Raw genomic sequence first — 21,207 nt, 5'->3', positions numbered from 1 at the left:
CACGATTATTTTACAATATGTCGATCATTTGAGAAGAATTTTTTTCGTCTTTAAAATAACAATTTATTGATTACTATAACATAGTATTCAAAACAACTTGGTCATTTGACCATCTAGAATTTACCCAATTATTTCTAATTCATTATTTGATCATTTCGGTCATTTAATTTTCAGTTATTGATTTATATTTTGTTATATGATTTATGTGAGATGAAGTGTAGCCACTTTGTTTTCAAATTACTTTGGTCATTTTATCATTTATTATTTGAATAATTTGGCCATACGCCACGTGAAAATTTATAAAATTATAAACAGATGATTCACAATATTTATGTGAACCACTATGGAATAGTGCAAGACTAGAAATTTCTACTATGAATATTCAGTTAATAATTATTTAATAAATACTGCAATGGAATTTTGCAATGGTCATTTTTAAAATCATTTCTAAATTAATTTATTTACCTAATATTAAAGTAATTATATAAAAATGACTGTCATTTTGACAATCTATTATTTTGCTATTAGCATATAAATAAGAAAATAAACTTTCAATTAATAATTACGATTGATTCTAAGTTCAAATAACTTTTTCCACTTAGAATCCACATGGAAATCCACATCGAATATTGTGGAATCTGAATAGTTCCAAATACCCTGTGACAAAACAAAACACGTGGCATTTTAGACGTAGATCCACAAAATTCGATATGAATCCACGATCAACGTCAAGGTCAATTACATAACATACACTACCTCATTTGACTCCTTAGATGATGTCTTTGGAATTATTAAGCTTTTTAATAAAGCCTGAATAATTTCCACTATATTTTTCCACATTACCTATTAAATTAACTGGATGAATAAATCATTTTTTTTTTATCAAAAATACATTTAAAATTCGGATGGATTAAGTATAAAAATAATATTTCTTTATTTTATAAATCTACTCTAATATACTCTAACATTATATCACCACAAATATCTAATAGTTTGCTTCTAAAAATTCAGAAAATTGAATTTGCAAATCATTATAATTTTGAACTTTAATATCATATAATTTAAATTCTTTCACTTCATCTTTCAAAGAAAACAAATCATCATTGATTTGTTCAAAAATGAAATTTTCTAAAAAAGCAAAATATTTAATTCTTTTCTTTTTCATAGCATAATCTTTTATATAAGGTAAAATATATTTTTTTCCTTCTCGTATACTACCTACCAAATTTCTAATTAATAATTTTTTAATAAAAATATTTTGAGAATTTTTTAAAAATATTTTAAAATCATTTGTACTCATCATAAGAGATAAATTTAAATATTCTAATTTAAAAGGAAGAATTTGTCCTAAATTATGTAATACTATAGAACTAAGGTTTACTTCATTACAAATATAAGATGCTTCAAAATCAAAATTTAAATCTATAGTAAGATAATTAAGATTTTGTTTAATATTTTCAATTAAATTGAATGCTGAATAAATATTCTGACTAGTAAATTCAGATAATTTTAAAAATTTAATTTTCATACAATATCTTGAAATTAATTCAAGTAATTGTAATTCTGATTCATCATTTGTAATTTCATAAGTTTTAAATGATTCAAATACAAAATTTTCTAAATAATCACCAAATTTTTGTAATAATAATTCTATTGAATTGAACATTTCATTCACAACTAAGGATTTTAATTTAAATGGTTTAGTTAAATTGATTATTTGTTGAGCAAAATTAGAATCTAGAGAACGACAATAAATAATATGAATAGATTCTAAAACATTTAATTGTTCAAATGCTTCATTTAAAACATTTATATTTTTAAAATCAATATTACAAAAGATAATAGTGTTTAAAGTGTTTAAACAATTTGAATTTAATAACATTGAATGAGGAAAATCATAAAGAAATAAAATTTTTTTAAGATTTTTTTGTGATTTAATTAATTTGGATAAATAATTAATAGCTGTACCAGCTTTATATTTATCAAAACTTGGAATACAAAGGGATGAAATCGAATTACAATTAGAACTTAAAAATTTTAATAAAGGGGTTATATTACTAATTGTTTCGTCATATGAACAAAGTTCAAGATTAAATTGTCTGATATTATTAATGAAATTTGAATGTTGTAAAACTAAATCAATAATATCAAAATAATTACGATGATGAGTAACATCAAAAGTATGTAAAATTGCTTCATTTTTAATGAATATCTTAATTAATGATTTATAAATGAATTTTATAAAATCGGAATTTTGTTTATTATAAATAAAAGTAAATAAAGGTTGTTCATTTTTTTTAATAGATGCAACCCACTTTTCAATAGAATAACCAATAATACGTGTATATAAATGTTTTATAAAACTGGGATAATTAAATAATGTATTCGAAAGAAGATTAATTCCGTATTCATTTAATTTTATTTTATCATTATCATTTAAATCAATCAAATAAGTTTCAATAAACCGAATTTTATAATATTGAATGGAGTAAAAATTTTTACAAGAAATAATTGTGAAAGGATTTTCCCATAATAATGGAATTGCCAAACGACACCATATTCTATTGACTAAAATACACGAATGTAATGTTGAAAAATCATTTCGAAAATATTGTATAATTTCACTCAATAATTCGGGTAATTCACCAGAAAATATCTTTGAACATGCCATATTCAAGTGAAAGCGGAAGGGGAGGGGAGGGCGTTAAGTTTTGTGCATCAAAAAAAGGCTATTTAAATTCATTTTCGGAGTTAGCTCATTACGTAATATTCTAGGGTGGTGTTATTTAAAAGCTTTATAATATATAAGTATAACGTATATTACATGGGGTATAGGCTTATAATAAATGAATATTACGTAATAAATGTTACAACCCGATATTCAATTTATAAATGTCGATCATTCTTGTCATTATTCCTAATTCATATTCATTCATTTCATTATTTCCTAATTCATATTAGTGGCAAAATGAAAATTAAACCGAATATATCAAATTACTTTTGTTATCATGTGAATAATTTATTATAAGAACTGTAGTGGAATTTGCAACAACCAATTAGAAGATATTTTACTGTTTATCTACTAGTATTTATTTATATTTATTTAATTAATTAATAATAAAGAAATTATGTAAGAAGAATTCTGTCAATTAATTAACAATTTTATATTTAAGAAGAAAATAAACTTTTAATAAATAATTATCTGGATGAAACTTTTTTATTTTATAAAATAAATAAATTATGTGTCGCAGCTATATTGTATTATAAAGAATAAAAATGAAATATCTTTATTGTAAATCTCCCGAATATTAAATCTTTTCTTTTAAAAATTCGATAAATTTAATTTTCATTTGACGATAATCTTGAACTATTATATCATGTAACCTAAATTCCTTTACTTCATCTTTCAAACGAGACAATTCTGAACCACTAGCAGGATGATCATTAGTACGAAAAGCAATGTATTTAACTCTTTTCTTTTTCATAATATATTCTTTTATATTATATAACATATCGAATTGTCCAAATCTTTGTCGTATTCTATTTATTTTATTCTTAAGTAATAATTTCTTGATAAAAGTATTTTGAGAATTTTTCAAAAATAATACAAAATCTTTTGTATTCAAAGCAAGATACAAATCCAAATATTCTAATTTAAAAGGAAGAATTTGGCCTAAATTTTGAAGTACAATTGAACTAAGACCAATAGATGTATTAATAGTAAGATAATTAAGATTTTGTTTAAAGGTTTCAATTAAGTTAAATGTTGAATAAATATCCTGATGATGTTCATAAAATCCATTTAATTCAAGGAATTTAATTTTCGTACAATAACTTGTAATTAATTCAAGTAGTTGAGGTTTTGAATTTGTAGATGATAATACAAAATTTTCCAAATAATCTCCAGATTTTTGTAATATTAATTCCATTGAATCTTTCAAGATCAAAGATTTTTCATAAAAGATCAAAGATTTTAATTTAAATGGTTTAGTTAAATTAATTATTTGTTGAGAAAAATTAGAATCTAAAGAATAACAATCAATAATATGAATAGATTCTATTACATTTAATTGTTCAAATACTTCATTTAAAATATTTATATTTTTAAAATCAATTTTCCAAAATATAATAATATTTAAAGTGTTTAAACAATTAGAATTTAATAATATTGAAAGAGGTAAACTTTTATATAATAAAATTTTATTAAGATTTTTTTGTAATTTAATTAATCGTGATAATTCAATACTATCATTATGATTTTCAATACTTGGAAGATAGATTGATGAAATTGAATCGCATTTAGAATTTAAAAATTTTAATATAGAATTCATATTATCATATTCGTAAGGTTCAAAATAAAGATTTTTGATATTACCAATTAAATTTGAATTTTGTAAAACTAATTCAGAAATAATAATATCAGTATAATTATCATAATCATGTTGATATGTAAAATTAAGAGTACGTAATTTTGCTTCTTTTTCACTGAATAATTTAATTAATGATTTAGGAATGAAATATAATTTATCTGTATAATATGTATCATAAGATTTTATCCTAATACGAAGCCATCTTATAATACATTCGTTAATTGAATTTGTATCTAAGTGTTGAATAAAACTGGGATAATTAAATAATGGATTCGAAGGAAGATTAATTCCGTACTCGTTTAATTGTCTTTTATCATTTAGACTATATAAGTAAACTTCAATATAACGATAATTTTCATGATATTTTGAAGAAAATGGATTTTCCCATAATAATGGAATTGCCAAACGACACCATAATCTATTGACTAAAATACATGAATATAATGTTGAAAGATCATTCCGAAAATATTGTATAATTTTATTTGTTAATTCAGGAATATCTCCTGAAAATATTTTTGAACATGCCATATTTAAGTAAAAGAGGAAGGGGAAAGGGTGTTATGTTTTTGTGTTCATCAAAGGTCAATTAAAGTCATTTTTGGAGTTATGACTCCGATATTGTCGCACAATTGATTTATGTTTTCGTCTTACGTTACTCACCTTATACAAGTCACGTGATTTATGCCGATCAGCCTTCATATAAAAATCTTAAAAATTACTAGGTAAAAATTTGCTGATCATGTATTAAATAATAATTATTGCTATAAGAAAAATCATGAAAACGTTTCACAGCTCCGCCAAATCACATGACAAGCTGCATAAAAATATAGTTCGACAAAAAAAAATCATTTACCGACTCGACAAAACTATTTTTCCAGAAATATATAATATATTAATTTAACCTTTAACAAAGCATTCAAAGTACAAATTTTTAGCTTTTATTAAATATTATTTATATTTCTAATTGTTATAAGTATTTTTTATGAATTTTTAGTCCATATTTTCTTCCAAGAAATGCAAGCGATGACCTCTTTCCATTTATGTGACAAAGTTGAAATTCAGTTTGTTACTGTAGATACTTTATATATGTCATTTTCTTCAATTTTACCAGGTTCTGCACGTCTCAGCAGTTCTTCATGCATCTGTTGTGCATTTAATTTTTGACGAGGATTTGTTGTTTCAGTATGAAACATTGTTTCTAAAAGATGTTTGACTTGTTGAGATATTCTTTTTATTGATCTAAGCTGATGATTATGTTAGATTTTATAATTTATGTCTGCAAATTCGGTAAATTTTATCTGTACCTTTAAAGATTCATCCATAACCTGTGCAGAAATTATTACCTAAAGTTTCTCGGTATACATATTGATCACCTTCGAGACAAGTTATAAAGGCATACCATTAGGATATTCTTCTGCAAATCTTTTCCATAATTCTTTTTTAGTATCTTTTAAGTATTTGATTGGTTATTCTGGTTTTACATCAGTCTTGTATGAACTCATATTAAGTCATTCCTTTATCATTTAAAATCTGTCAATTTGTTCAAGCATTTCAGGGGTAAATCTTTGTTAGAAGTGAAGGAGCTCTGTAGATATTTGCAAGATTCCACAATAGTATATGAACTAACTTGTATATATTCATTATAAAAATATGATTTGATAATTAGTATTGGTATAGATTTCACAAATTTTCCTTTTCTTTTTTTTGTATATATTTTATTTATATAATTTTAAAAATAAAAAATATTTCAAAAAATATATACATTAAAATTTTCATGTAAACAAAACAAAAATATAAATACTACATTCAAATTTTGTTTTAATTCTTCATAGGTAAATTCATTGGAAATTATAGAAAGTACACACCATTTCCATCAGGAGTTTTTTTATTGTTAATTTAAAATACTTCCAAAATTTATGTGTTGCATTTGACATTATTTTGGAGTACTAGTAAGAAAACTGCTTCAGTATAAAGCAGCAAATGCTATTTATCTACTTTTCCATTTGGTGATTTTGTCCATAATTGATGCTAAAATAGAATGTTTCATTTTAGTATTTGAATAAAAAATAAATAATAAAATATCATATTTACCAACCTGTGATTTTCATATGACCAAGTTACATTTGTTGCACCGGCTGCTTTTAGAATAGTTTACTATGCACCAATTTATATTCACTAAATTCATATCTTGTATATATATAGCATATGAAAGGTTTGAAGTTAATTATCGGATTTTCAGATTCAGCCCAACTTGTAAAAAATATTTCCAATTAACATTTGCTAAATAATCAAAATAACTTTTCTAGAATATATTTATTATTCCAGTTATTAGGAGTGCATTCAGACATTTAATGCTGTTGAACCAGATTTTTTATAATCAAATTATCAAGACCAAAAAGTTGTATACCAGTAAAATTTTCCAACTGTCTTGTTTTTTTCCCACACCTCATCTGGTGTTTTACCTATAAATTGTTTTATTAAGATGAAATCTTGGTAAATTTCAATGATGCATCTCTTTTCTTCAATTTATGGTACAAAAATTGATTGCTTTTTTTCATATCTATTAAGAAGGATGATTGAAAATCTGAACCCACATAACACCATTTTTATATGAGAACAAACCCATATTATAAATGAAAGTTTTACAATTTTCTACATTAACAGAAATAGGAATATGATGAATGCCTATTTTTAGAGTTTCAAGTATATTTTGTCATTTCAACCCATTACTTGATATCCTGAATAGTGTGTTGAAGTATTGAACTAGCAGATGCAATAGTAATAATAAAGGTAATTAAGATTTAAGAGAGGGAAGAATAAAACAGTGAACTTCATTTTGATTTTATTTTGATTTTATTTCTTTGTTAGAAAAAATTTTCTGGCAAAATTTTTGTATATTTATACACATATAAAACCAGTATAAAGGGCTTAAAGTTCAGGCTAGTATAAGCCTTTTAATACTCAAAATAATAGCGCCTTATGAAAGTAAATTCAAATTATTATAATCATCTTTTGTAACAAAGATCTCATTCATCTATCAAATTTTATGACGCATTCAATAGTGGTATTTTTATATTTCTATTACTGATAGACAGAAAGTTATTTCCATTTTACGTTTTAGAGTTTATTTATTTATTTTATTTTATGTAAAGTCGGAAGGAACTATCTAAGAGAGCATTAATCCATGAGAATAGGCCCAACATTAGTTCCATCATCCATTCCATAGAACGGACCCTACCTAATTGTTATATATAGACTGGTCCAACAACACGACCGATGAAGGAACAGGTAGCCGTTAAAGAAAAAAAAAAAGAAAAAGAAAAAGAAAAACTAAATAAAGGCTACATTAAAAAGTAAACATATATATAAAAATTAAGAGTGGCAAAACTATACATTATAAAATAGCAAACTTCTATAAAGGGTGAGAAGTCCCGTATTTTTCTTTCGCCTAAAAAGGCGCCAACTGTAAATACTGTCAGAGTTGGAATGGTTCACACTATTCTAAATTGTTTTTTGGTTATGCAAATTGGGTGTAAATAATAAAACAAAATAAGATGTAGAAATAAACTACTGCTAAGTAGAAAAAATTTTGACTCAAAAAAAAAAAAAAAAAAAATTATAAATGTTTAATATCAATGAATCTTCACTCCAGTTGAGTCGTCCATAACAGCAGGAGAGAGACGTCTACGTTTGAATCTATCTGTGTTATCAATCGATGGGTAAAGGTTAGTAGTATGCGAAGAAAATCTTCGTTTTTTAGGTCTGAGTTCGAGCTCTTTAGCATCGTCGGAAGTGTCCACTGGCACTCCGAACATGTTAAGGTGTGATTGGTTGCCATAGCGCATGTGCTTGTTAGATCTAATATTATCATCTTCAAATATGTTGGTACAATAATTACTCATAGTCTTATAAACTTTTGATTTAGTAATTTCGTTATCAGTTTCCAAGTATTGGGTTGTCAACTTCATCATTTTATCATGAACACGCTCACAAAATGTACTCAACCTATCCTTCAAAAATTGTCGTGGTCTAACCCGATGGACTGAAGTCCCTTGCATAATTGCATTTTCTTGATTCAATCTAAAATGAGCAATACGCTCATTCTCACGTTGTAACGCACGACGTTGTGCTTTTGTAAGTGGTGGGGGCAAATTGTTGTGTAAATTATACATATAAGTAAACCACTCTCTAGAACCTGGAACTATATATACACCCTCCTCTGTGTAAAGCGGTTCCTTAGGAATTATATTTCTGTATTTGTGAGGAATAAACATATTAGGGGTTGGATTGTAGGGCGCTACTGTATACGTAATAAGGGGTAAGGATGGTAGAGTATCGTTAATCGTGGTAGTCATAAATCTTTTACCAGGACGTCCAAAAAAGGGCGTCCAAAATTTATAATTTCCGTGATGGAGGCCTTGGTTGTAAAGAAGATGTTTGATGGGTTTAAGAACAAATTGTGTTTCTGAAAACAGAAATCGATATCTTTGTGCCGTAGCATATTTATGCTGTATAAGGTCCATACGATTATGTTCTTTTGTGTTGAAAATGCGTCGTTTAGCCCTATCAAAACGAGTCTCTTGAGCCTTGCTCACGCGAGGGTTGTGACTACGTCGGATACTTAAATTGCAAAGTTTTTTCCTATATATATGTTTATTATTAAGGTGTGTGATGGAGTGGCGATCCCTAGCATGGATCGTTTCTTCATAAGAAATTCCCAATCTTCGAGAATAAATTTTTTTTAGTTCTATGTGTATTCCAGTGAGTGTATAAAAGATTAGCATGAAAAATCTTTGATTTTAAAGAAGCATTTGTTGAATCAACATTAAGTTCTTTTTTAACATTTTTAATATGTATAAACACATCATTTTTAAAGAATGAGGGTTGGTGAAGGACGCAAGCTCTTCTAAAATCTGACATTATGAACGGTGTCGGTACTTTACAAATGGTTTTTGGAGGACTGAATCCAGGAAATCCAGGGGTAATGTAATCATGAGAACAAGGAATATATATTCCAAAGTGAAAACGATATCGTTTGTAAGAGAAATTAAAAAAGTTTTTGGTCGTTGTGTTACGTGAATCAATTTTACTAGCACGTGACATGATAATCGCCTTTCTTTGTAATAATTTATCTCGGATAAAATTAAAAAATTTTTGTTGAATACGCCTGGGTAAAACTCTTTGTAAAGAAAAAAAATGTGTGAGCATAACACTAATCTGGTATTTGTCATTAGGGAGTTTACTTGTGTTAGGATAACTAATTGGGCTTGTTTTCATGTGATAATCATTTGTGTGTATTTTAAGATGAATTTCATTGGTGTCTGTAGAATGATCGACTAACTCAAAAAAGAAACTTTTTGATCTACTGATGTCATAAATTTTGTTGTAACCAGCTCGATTAGGACGAGTCACGTGAAATTTGGAAAAAGAAACGTCAAGGGGATATTTTTTCTCAAGGGAAGGTAAAATGTTTAAAGACTTTGAAGATGACATAACTATAAAAATTTTGGTATACTATAATGAAAAAACTACTTCCAAAAGCAACGGGATATATAAGGAGTACTTTCCGTCGAGGCCACCAAGTGGTCCTCACTCCTTTTATACCAACGTAAAGGGTTAAAAATTATTTTTTTAAAAAAATGTGTATACTGCGGATTTCTATGAAATCTGACGGAAAGGGGGAAGAGTTTTTTTTTTTTTTGTTTTTTCTCTTACGTTTTAGAGTTTTTCAAACTACCCCAATAGCACCTAGAAAAATTCTTCGATCACATGACAATTTTGTCAATTATTTTCTAGGATATCACTAAAATATTTTTTTTTAAATAAAACTTGAAGATATAAATTTATATATATTTTAATTATATATTATTCATAATTTTACATGCTCTACGAATTTACTTAGGGTAATCTTTGACTTTCTATATATACTTTTTTCAAAATAATGAATTTTGCAAAAATGGCATTTAAAACTCTCTTTGGTATTTTAAGTAAACTTAAAAATACATATATTTTGCAAATTTTAGGACCATATAAAGCATGTGTTAAGTTTTATTTGAAATATAAAAAAATATTTTTTTATTGCCAAAATTAATCAGCATTTCTGTGCTGTGGGGTAGTTAGTAGTTTTTCGCCGATATCTCAAGATCTATTTATCTAGAAACCTGCAAATACTACCATTCAACGCGTCTCATCAGGATGAATTCAACGAGCTGCATTTCACAATTTTCAGATCATGGGATGGCGAGATAATGCGCTTTAAATCTTTTTTTAAAAACTGCCCAGATTTTTGATATCCCACTGTAATTTATTACCCTTATTATCTCGTATAGCTTGATATACAAGCGTACTCGGAATAATGTTATCTGTATTTTCTGATAATACAAAGCTTTCAATACGACCTAGTATTTTGTTAGGACCCAGAAATATATATATAAGGGTCAGGTGGCGAAAAATTTTTTTACTATGAGCTGTACGCAGGGAGTAGTACGCGACACCTGATATTGAAAATCCTGCAAAAATACGCAAATAAAATTTCAGAAATTAAGTTATAAATTATTTTATCATGACTTCTATATTATTTATAAAACCAAATATTAATGTGAAAAAATAGAATTTATTCTAATTTACCATTTTTTCAATAATATTTTTCTAAAATTTCACTTTTAACCCTTAGAAATTTTAATTAATACTAAATATATATTACAATGCGGTTAACATACAGTAAATATATTATATATATAAGATTAGCCCAAAAATATGCAAACTAATTTTTTGCATATAAATATTTTGATAAAAAATACGCAATATTGATGACCTAACTATGGATGAAAAATTCTTAAATTGTACGCAAATCAAAACTTTACTCCGTCTAATTCCACTATGATGGCGACGCATCTGTGTACCCTACTCCTGTATGTATATTTCTGGGTCCTATTTCGTTTATTACGAAAGACCTACATGAAGTTCAGATGAAAATGTCTAAAAGAGAACTGACGTTAATGACGCGTAAATTTTGTGGGTCGCTCGTTCACGTGATGAAAATACGCTGATTGGCTAGATTGGCTAAGCAGACTAAGCAATTCTTCAATTTCATGTGATGACCGACTAAAAATTTTCAGTTATGTTAAATACCTAAATTTTTGACTAAAATAACATTCGCAACATAATCGGAATATTTTCAGTGCAGTCAAATTGTGCCTGTAAAGATTTGCGTTATTATATAATACAAATTTATGTCCGTCCACCATTAATTGAGAAAAGTTCATTCATTTTTTTTTAAAAAAATGTGCAAACTTAATAATAAAACAAATATAGATATGATATGCCTTTTAATAAATTATATGCTCTTTTTCTAATACGAATACAATATCATAGTTAAGAAAATAAAAATGATATTTGAAGTAAAAAAACTAAAATAACATTAAATGATGCGTAATAATAAGTATAATAATTAAAAGTGAATGAGCGGTTTTCTTTGGTTGTTCCTGCGAGTAAATCTGCGCTTCTGAGGTGTACTAGTTGATCCCATTGGAGGATTTTCGTTTACCGTGTAACTAATCATAAAAATCGAAAAAGATATTAGTAAAAAAAAATAAAAATTACACCTGAAAAAAAACTACAAAAGAAAATATATACCCTAAAGTTTTCAAAACCAATCTCAATTCTGGTCCAATACCTCCTCCAGGATTATCTCCAGTATCTTGAATAAGAGTTTTAAGTGATACCCCTTGTCTCAGGGATGGTATCATTAAAAAATCAGGTGTATCTTCATAAGCACCTTGGTCAAAATGACTAATACTGGTTCCAGCTGCAAATTCTTCGGTAGTATGAAGTAAAACTGGTTCTTGTTCATCAGGAAGTATAAAATGTAATGATAATTCAGTTGTAGCATATTCTAACATAAGTTCGGCATTATTTTCTTGGTCTGATGCAGTAAATGCATCGAATAAAGCATCCACGGTAGGGAATTCGGTACCCTTTGGAGTAAATCCATTTAAATCCTGAGCGATTTCAGTGATTCGTCTCTCATCATCAGGATCATCAACATTTATATAGATTAGATTTTTATCAAATACGCTTTCGTAAAAGCCTTCAAATGTTACAGGTTCCTTAATTTTACCAATTTCAACACCATTAAGCCTTGGTGTTAGATATGTATCGATATCTGGGGGAAATCTCCATGTTGTTGTAATTCCAAGTCCATGCATCATTTCGTGCAGAGATGTCGCCAAAACATCATACTGATCTGGTTGAATGTCCCCACCATCACTTGGAAACCAAAAATTAATTACAGAATTAATGGACATTATAATATCTGCTGCGTCTCCAAAATCAATACCAGTATTTAATTGTTTTAATAATGCTGTAGGGTATAATCGTTCAACTTGATCTCCTGGGCTAACAAATTTCATTAGATTTGTTTCGGTTTCAGCTATTATTAAGAGACGTTAGCAAAAAATAATAAAAAAATAAAAAAAAATCTGATTACAATTATTAGTTCATTATTAATTCTGCTTACCAAAATCGTCTGGATCCAAAGGTTCATAAGTAACATCCACTAAAATTTTAGTATTTAGTACTAAATTGGAAGCAATAATTATTCCAACATTTGCAAATTCACGTTCCAATTTATCACATATTTCTTCATGTTCACAATGCAGAACAAACGTAAATATGTCTTGTGAAAATACTGTGGGGAAGAGAAGTATCAAAAAAACAGGGAAGAGAAGAGAAAAGTATTTCATTTTTTAGTCAATTACTATTATATATGTAATAATGAAAAAAATGATATTTATAAAATTTACGTTCTATTTATATTATTTTATTTCATTGCGGATAGAAAACCAAATTTTTTAAGACAATTATTTAATATAATTAGTACGAAACCATTTATAAACGACAATAATATTAGCTGTGTAATATTAAGAAAAACTAAACTGATATAATGATAGAGCAACACAAGCTGCATATCTTATCGGTTTATTTTATAAGATTATAAGATTTAATAAAAAATTTCGGAAATGAATAAAATTTCGGACATTGGGAATCAGGATCGTCCCCCAATCAGATTGTAATCTGATAATTTATTTTATCAAATAATTTGTGTGGGGTATTGTTGCTCAGTGATTGATTCTAGTGTGATTTACTCCCATATTGTCCAGATCCTCTGAAAATCAAACCAAAACAAAAAGAGTATACATAATATTAGTATAGTATGATTTTGTAAGTTAGTATGTTTTGAGGTAGTAATAGTAAAAAATTTCGGGAATCAGGATCGTCCCTCTGAAAATCACACACCGAAACAAAAAGAAATTCAATTTTCTGAATTATGTCAGAATTCGCTCGGAAAAATGTCCGGAATTTTTGATCAAATTTTTTGAACGTCAAAAATAGAAAGAAATCTGATTACAATAAGAAATTTAGAGGACTTTGTATTTCCAAAGATGGAAAATGTGACGGTATCAAGAAATCTCGTTATGTAAATGGTTTAATTAATAATTTTAAGACCATATTAGGAAATTACCGCGAAGAAAATTTATGTGATGGAATAAATACGCTTTTTAACAAATTTAGTGTTGAAAATTCGAATGTCTTCATATATACCTATTTTCATAAAAACGTAAATGGACCAGTCATTTTCATAAAAATTGACAGAACCAGTTTATTTGAATTTAAGAATTGGTGTTCATTGATAACTTGTAATTTAAAAGTCCATAAGCATCTGCTATGCAATTTGTGTAAAATTCAATATTAAAATAAAAGAAGCCACTTTCATCGTGCGATAACGATGTATTTATCCTTTTATGGAATAGAAAGATTTATCTTTTCTAAAAGTTCTACAGCAATTCTTTTTTTTTTATTCGTACCACACTATTAAATTGGTATTTTTTTTTAACGTAATGTTATTTTTTTTCTTTTTTCTCTTGCAAAATTTAGTTTTAAAGAATACATTACATATAACATTTTATAATGGACATTATAAAATTCACGAACATAGTCCAAGTGTACTTTTTTCAAGTTTCTGTACCTTACTTGTAAAATATAATAATGAAAGTAAAAGAAAGCTTAAATAGGTAAATGTAATTTTTTTATTATCTCAAATTTTTATATGATGATTTTGTTAGACGGTACCGAAGCCCCGCCCTAGAGGTGTTGCAAGTTCTTGTTTGAGGTGTTTCGTTTTTCATATGATGATTTAGTGATGCTATCAAAGTCCCTAGAGGATTTGCATCTCCTTTCTTGAAGGTGTTTCATAATTTGGTGATTTTTGATGGAGCCCTTGGAAACTTTGCAATTCTTGCTTGAGATGATTCAATGATTCATATTATGATCGTGATGGTAATGAATCACCTAGAAGTTTTGAATTTTTTGCTCGAGGTGCTATAATTCGTTATTTTATATAGAATTATATTTATTATCTGATTAAGAATACAATTAACAATTAAAAATTTATATTGAAAGAATTTTAGTATGTTTTCAAATTTTTTTTATATAGGAAGAGAGATCTTCTGTTAAAGAGTATTTTGATATTATTGAGTTGATTAAGCAGGACTACAAGCATGTGCACGTCTTATCTACTATTATAACATAAGAAATTCGTAAATTTGGATGGTTTGAATTAGATATTACTAGTGAAATTAAGTATAGAGAAGCAATTATTGAAACTGTGATTTCCACTGCCCTATAAAAAAAGAAAATTCGGAATTTGTCCTGAAAAGTATGGAAAATGTCCGGAAATTTTCCGTGCGTCCGGAAAACATTCGGAAATGGTCATGTTTTGGAACATTTTCCGGACGCTCGATTCTAGACAAATTCCGAACAAATTCTGGAGTGTCAAGAAAATGTCTGGAATTTGTGCGTCCGGAAAGTGTTCCAAAACGTAACCGTTTCCAAATGTTTTCCGGACGCACGGAAAATTTCCGGACATTTTCCATACTTTTCAGGACAAATTCCAAATTTTCTTTTTTTATAGGGCTGTCGGTAAAAGTATTTAGATATTGATGAGCAAGCTCCTCTTTTATCTGGAGTTTTTGATGTTGAGCATATTCAAACCAATCACTTAAAGATAAAGGGAATTTTCCATTCAATGACAATAAAATTAGAAAATGGATTAATAATTAGAAGAAAAGAACTTTATCAATAAAGGATCAGTTAAACTATTAATTGAGGAATCTGTGAATATATGGAGGAATCAATACTATCAAATAAGGTCTCAGCTCAAAGTTATTCATCAATAGAACGAGGTGTTTTAAAATATGTTGATGTAGTTGGAAGTGTCGAAAATAATGATCATTTGTTTGAACTATATATCGAAGATGATAATTGTAAATTAACCAAGTTAGGATAGAAACAATGGATAAACTCCTGATGACTATGTAATTTTGTTCATCTGAGTATCTGTATACTTATATAATGGATCGTAAATTTCGACCTGCTATTAGAAAAATTTCTATTGACAAGATCCATATTCCTTTTTATATGAATTTTACAGATATTTTGGTGGAGTTATTAAAAGTTATGGAAATTTCGTTACATTTTAGATATTCTTTACAGAAAATTTATGGACGCATACAATAAATGTATAATTAAGATGATGCTATTTTTTGACCCTAACGCTAATAACTATAAATAAAATAAATCGTATAATTTATTAATAATTTTTTTTTAATCTCGATAAGAAAATAAGTAAAATCGGTATCGAACTAAAAGATTACAGATTGAAAAAATATCGAACTAGGAGATTATAGTTCCGTGCGATACTAGTTCGTCTGATCTCGCTAAAAATTTATGATGCTGATGCAAAAATCAACTAAGTTGGTTTCATTTATTTCATCTAATTATTTTTTTCACTCTTTTTTTGTTAAATAATGGTATCAATACATTTGATTGATTACTGCCATAATCACCATTAACTAATGTATCAATAAATCCAAGTCTGCTATCTCCATATTTCTTTGTACCATACATCAATTTTATTTTTTGCTGAATATTCCATTGAATCACGTGACTTTTTTCTGGAATTTGCACTTGACTGCAGCTTGTGAAAAGATACAAATAAAAAATTTGTCGCGTAAAGAAAAATTTTCTATCATGATTTTAAGCAATTCAAAAACTATTATACTGTAGATCGTGTAGAGGATTTTGTTTTGAACAGCTCTTTCGAAATTCTTAATCCCACATCGGTAACCTTTGTTTAAGGATATTGGAGATGGACTTTAAAAAAAGAAACAGTTATTAAAGAAATTAGTAGCAATGGAAAAGTTATAGGATAATGATAGAAAACTACTGCTTTATGAATATTAAGGAAGATTGACCATTATTCTTTGTCTAACGTTACTACGTGCATTTGATGATGTTTTTGAAGATTTGAATATTGAGAAGGACCGCGCTGGTTATTTGAAATCAGAGGGTGACGTCTTTCTTGATAATTCTGCGCTTAAAGATATAATTATGATGAGAAGACCACACTATAAGTTTTTCTGAAAACACGATTTATTAAAATAATACCGAAAATAGTTCAATGTATTTATAACGTATACTTTTTTGCTTGTAGTTTAATGATGGATATAAAGCTATTTATTCACTTCGAGCGCTTGGCGCTCTTCATGAAGTATGTTAATCGTTTATCTGGTTTTGGCAATATTTTAAAAAATTACTAAAAATCGTTATATACATTTATAGAATGAATGCTTTTGAGAACAAGTTCAAAATGAGATTGATAAGAACATCAAGTCAATGAAGCTAAGGTAAGCCTTATGGTAAGTTCAATTACTTTATATGTTTCTTTTATAATGACGTCGTTACTTATTTTTATCAGAATCCAATAACAGATGAAGATACAGCAGAGTTGAATTTTGCACTTGCGGAGAATCTTAATACAATCGATATAAATACCGTTACTTGGGAAAATCCGTTGTCGTCTTAAATAATTGATGATAAGTCCAATATATTTAAAATGTTATCTTAAAAAGATAAAAAGCTTTTTTTGTATGTAGAGTTTATATTTTTCGATCTTTCATATTAATCTGCTTAATAATGTACATATTCAGAGTCACGCGGAAACATAAAACCGGAATTTTTTCCAATGATCTATGTCAACAATTAAAAGCATCCGACGATTATAATGCTCTTGATGAAGATGACAATGTTTATTGACACAACAAGAATTGGATAGAGTCTGAATCAAACTTGTTGGAAGTAGCCAAAGGAATTGTTCATACATTGTAAGTATTGTAAGCAATGTTTTTGTCAATACTTGATCTTTATTAAACAGTTTTTATATAGGAAAAATATTTGGAAAAATCCAATATATAGGAATTCTTAATGAGAATATGATTTGAATCAAATTCGTATAGCCATTGTTGATCTGATAATTAAATTATGTTAAACACAATCAAAAAGTCAATAGTGGTTTAATAATGGTTATCTAACCGATGTTGTGATACCGTTGATCCGTGCAGCAATTAAGGATATTCCAAATTTTAATTATATGCGGGTAACGACGTAAGATATTGTCTTCGCCTTATTACCTTCGCCTCATTGTTATTATTTAACTTCAAAATTTACAATCTTAATTAGTTCTGAAATGGAGAGCAAAAATAGTAAAGAGAGATGGAAATTACAGAAATGTAGTTCATTTGGTAAAAAACCTGACGCAATGATTATTGCCACAATTTGCAATATTGAGTTTGAAATTATGTTTTTGGAGGGATCGCGTCTTGTCGCAGATAAAGGAAAGCGTCATTCGGATAGCGTTAAACTTTGGCGCGGAAGCAATGATGGCATATGGCTTGCTAGTCGTAGGTGCAAGCTAAAATAGGATTTCGTAATAACAAACATTCAAGTATTTCGTTAAGTATCAATAAGTGTATAATAGTTCGATTTTAATTTTTTAATAACATTTGTAAATTTAATTTCAGCAGAAGACGAATCTATTTAAACATACATTGATACGTGATGTCAATGAAATCAGTCGGTACCACCACTTTGATAAAGCCAAATTGCCACTTACGAATTCAGGAAGCATTTTCGATTATCAATTTATTACTTAAACTTCGAGTATGTATTTTCAATAATTTTAAATTAAACAAATAATGAAATAAACCCAATTAATTAATATTTCATCTATTATAGATTATCATTATTGTTGATATTGGCCTATTTAAATCTGCTGTGAAGTCTAAATTTAATCGTAATAATAGGAAAAATGTGAAGAGTTCAACAACTAGTTCTCCGGGTAATAAAAAATTAAAATCTGTTTAATATACTGTAAAAACAAATACTGTAAAACAATTAATGAGCAATTTATTTATTACCATTTTAGAAAATTGATCTATCCATTTAATCTCATACTGTAATTAACATTGTTCATAAACTTCTTAATATTATCACTTTTTTTCATGTTAAAATAAAAGATATCATTAGAAATTATAAAATAAGATGAAATAAACATATAAAATAAAAATTTGTTTCTGATACAGTAAATCCAATCGGTTAAATTTTATTTTCTTTATCAAATAATACGATATTGGTGATTTATAATGAAATGAACATTGTTAACTTCCTTATTTGAAAAAGTCTGTTCATTTGCACAATAATTTGCTTTACTTTAGCGGATTTTGAGAATAATTTCTTATACCAGACTTATATTCTATCATTTTTCTTTTTTCTGTATATTTCATCATCCAAGTTAGACCAAGTATAAATCAAAGTATTCCTTTAATTAAAATTTAGTTCCAATCGAACATATCGTAATTAATTGGATTGGTTTCTCTTTGTAAATTCAAAAATATACCGGTTAAACTCAGTAATATATTTTGAATTGAATGCTATTAACATAGCATTAATACATAATTATGACGAATTTAATCATTTTATTATGGCTGACGTGTCTGGATCGATATAATTTTCGATAACTTTCAGTGCTGGTATTGCTGTATGAATTTGATGAATGAATCGAACAAAGTCCGCTTTAAAACGTTTTATCAAATGCAGTTTCAGTTCCATGGATGATGATGCTGTTTTCAATATACTGTGAACATCCAAGAATGCATGCTAGATCTATTATACTACCCTCAAAAATTATATGCCCGTCCAAGCATTCGCACCTCTGAAATCTGACACAAGTTATGCCGATCACGGTGACAGATAACGGGTGACAAATAAATTTTTGGCACGAAAAAAATTCTAAGTCCCTCAGATACTTAGTGTTTTTGAACTCGTGGCTGCACGTGATAAGGTGACGCGTAAACATCACTCCTTCCTATCTCCTTCCTATTATAGTATTGATCGACAATAACTATCAAGCATTCTAAAAATGACGTCATATACAGTAAAAATTTGTTTTACAGGGAGAAATTTTAAGATCTTTTTGTTATCGTCTTAACTCCGAGGGTTTATACTTTATAGGGTTATTTAATTTTAGAATATTTTTATATTTGTATTTAGGTTAATTTTGACTTAAATCTGAATTCAAAAAGTTATTATGCTGAAAATGCATAAGTAATCAACATAAAGTTATTGTCTGAAAATCAATTTATAAAAATTTTAACATATCCACATCCATTTTTTTCAAATTTCAATTGATTTTCTACGCAAAATTTCAATAATGAACAAGTTTAATCCTCATAATTTTGTTTTTGATAATTAAAACCATTCTTTAATTACAATTGTAATTTCTTTGATGCAAATTAAGATCCCGACTAGAGTTTGACATCGGTCCCGCAGTTCTTGACATCGATCCTGCTGGATGAGAGTACGAAATTGATCCTGTTGATTTTTTGTTTCGATGTCGATTCTAGGATAAGTGAGATTGATATCGATCCTCGTTATTGTGAATTAGTAACCGATCCCATTAATTCGTTTGTCCGACATCGATCCTATACTTTGTGATTTCGATGACGAACATGATGATTTGCTTGTTTCGAATCAAGCCTAGTGGTTAATGATTTTTATCCTGTTAATTGTGAGTTAGTAGCCGACTCATTTAATTGTTTGTTTCGACATCGATTTTGTACATTGCGAGTTCGATAACAGTCCTAGAGTTTGTTTTTAACTGGGTCAATTGACAACTATCTTTCATTAATCTTAACGTTAAAACATATGAACAACATCATCATTGAAGAAATCATTATTTGAGAGGTATGATTCAAAAAATTTATCATTACAGGAAAAGATTATCAATAAGCTTACATTATTACATTATACTTCTATATTTTTCTTATTATCATCACCATCATCACCATGAACATTATCACCGCTCATCAATATCATCAAGACTACCACCAAAGATATCTTTAACTGTACCTTTTATATCTATTGCTACAGCCACCATGACCATTACTCCATTCCCGAATTTCTGATATTGGATTTTTTTGTATTGTCATATTGCGAAGTATTTTTATAAAATTGTATAAATATTTTAATATTTTAATCATAACTGATAATTATTTCAAAAATCTAATATATCTTGTTATATGAGTTATAAGTTACATGAAACTACAATACTGGCTTACCTATTATTCAAGAATTGTTAAATATAGGAATACTAATATGTAATATATTACACCTGATAAATTTAGTATGTAATTATTTTTAATTATCTTAATTATCTTGAAATCAACTGCTGATAATTGTATTTTCTTGTATTGTGAACTTTGGATGTGTAACTGTATTATCTAAAACTAATAAAAGGAGTTTGAGATAATGAACCTTTTAAATTAATGAAGATAACTCATTGTTTTTTTCGATTTAGATGGTACGACCTATTCACATAAAAGATGTCACCATGTGAGCTAATAAAAAAAGGTTTGTTTGCTATGACCGAAGTCACCGAACG

At 27.5% G+C, this 21,207-nt stretch overlaps 5 protein-coding genes across 5 annotated transcripts; 1 reads left to right on the top strand and 4 right to left on the bottom strand.

The window, feature by feature from the left end:
* Nucleotides 1-985: 985 nt before the first annotated feature.
* On the bottom strand, nt 986-2,671 carry OCT59_000504 (uncharacterized protein; the record flags this gene model as incomplete). The annotated part of the gene is made up of 1 exon (XM_025326359.1): nt 986-2,671. The coding sequence occupies one exon, from the start codon at nt 2,669-2,671 to the stop codon at nt 986-988; it is 1,686 nt and encodes a 561-aa protein (XP_025176420.1).
* A 529-nt stretch (nt 2,672-3,200) lies between these two features.
* OCT59_000503 (uncharacterized protein) lies at nt 3,201-4,898 on the bottom strand (the record flags this gene model as incomplete). Its single annotated transcript, XM_025332144.2, has 1 exon — nt 3,201-4,898. The coding sequence occupies one exon, from the start codon at nt 4,896-4,898 to the stop codon at nt 3,309-3,311; it is 1,590 nt and encodes a 529-aa protein (XP_025176419.2). The 3' UTR covers nt 3,201-3,308.
* A 3,104-nt stretch (nt 4,899-8,002) lies between these two features.
* Nucleotides 8,003-9,154, bottom strand: OCT59_000502 (uncharacterized protein; the record flags this gene model as incomplete). Its single annotated transcript, XM_066138879.1, has 1 exon — nt 8,003-9,154. One exon carries the CDS (start codon nt 9,152-9,154, stop codon nt 8,003-8,005), a length of 1,152 nt encoding a protein of 383 aa, XP_065988331.1.
* Nucleotides 9,155-11,820: 2,666 nt separating this feature from the next.
* OCT59_000501 (uncharacterized protein) lies at nt 11,821-13,114 on the bottom strand (the record flags this gene model as incomplete). The annotated part of the gene is made up of 3 exons (XM_025310961.1): nt 11,821-11,923; nt 12,006-12,801; nt 12,889-13,114. 3 exons carry the CDS (start codon nt 13,112-13,114, stop codon nt 11,821-11,823), a joined length of 1,125 nt encoding a protein of 374 aa, XP_025176417.1.
* Nucleotides 13,115-17,955: 4,841 nt separating this feature from the next.
* Nucleotides 17,956-18,189, top strand: OCT59_000500 (uncharacterized protein; the record flags this gene model as incomplete). The annotated part of the gene is made up of 1 exon (XM_025326358.2): nt 17,956-18,189. The coding sequence occupies one exon, from the start codon at nt 17,956-17,958 to the stop codon at nt 18,187-18,189; it is 234 nt and encodes a 77-aa protein (XP_025176416.2).
* Nucleotides 18,190-21,207: the final 3,018 nt, after the last annotated feature.

Source organism: Rhizophagus irregularis, chromosome 1 (assembly GCF_026210795.1).
Source record: "Rhizophagus irregularis chromosome 1, complete sequence".
NCBI classification, from domain to species: Eukaryota; Fungi; Glomeromycota; class Glomeromycetes; order Glomerales; family Glomeraceae; genus Rhizophagus; species Rhizophagus irregularis.
This window is presented reverse-complemented; position numbering and strand designations above follow the sequence as displayed.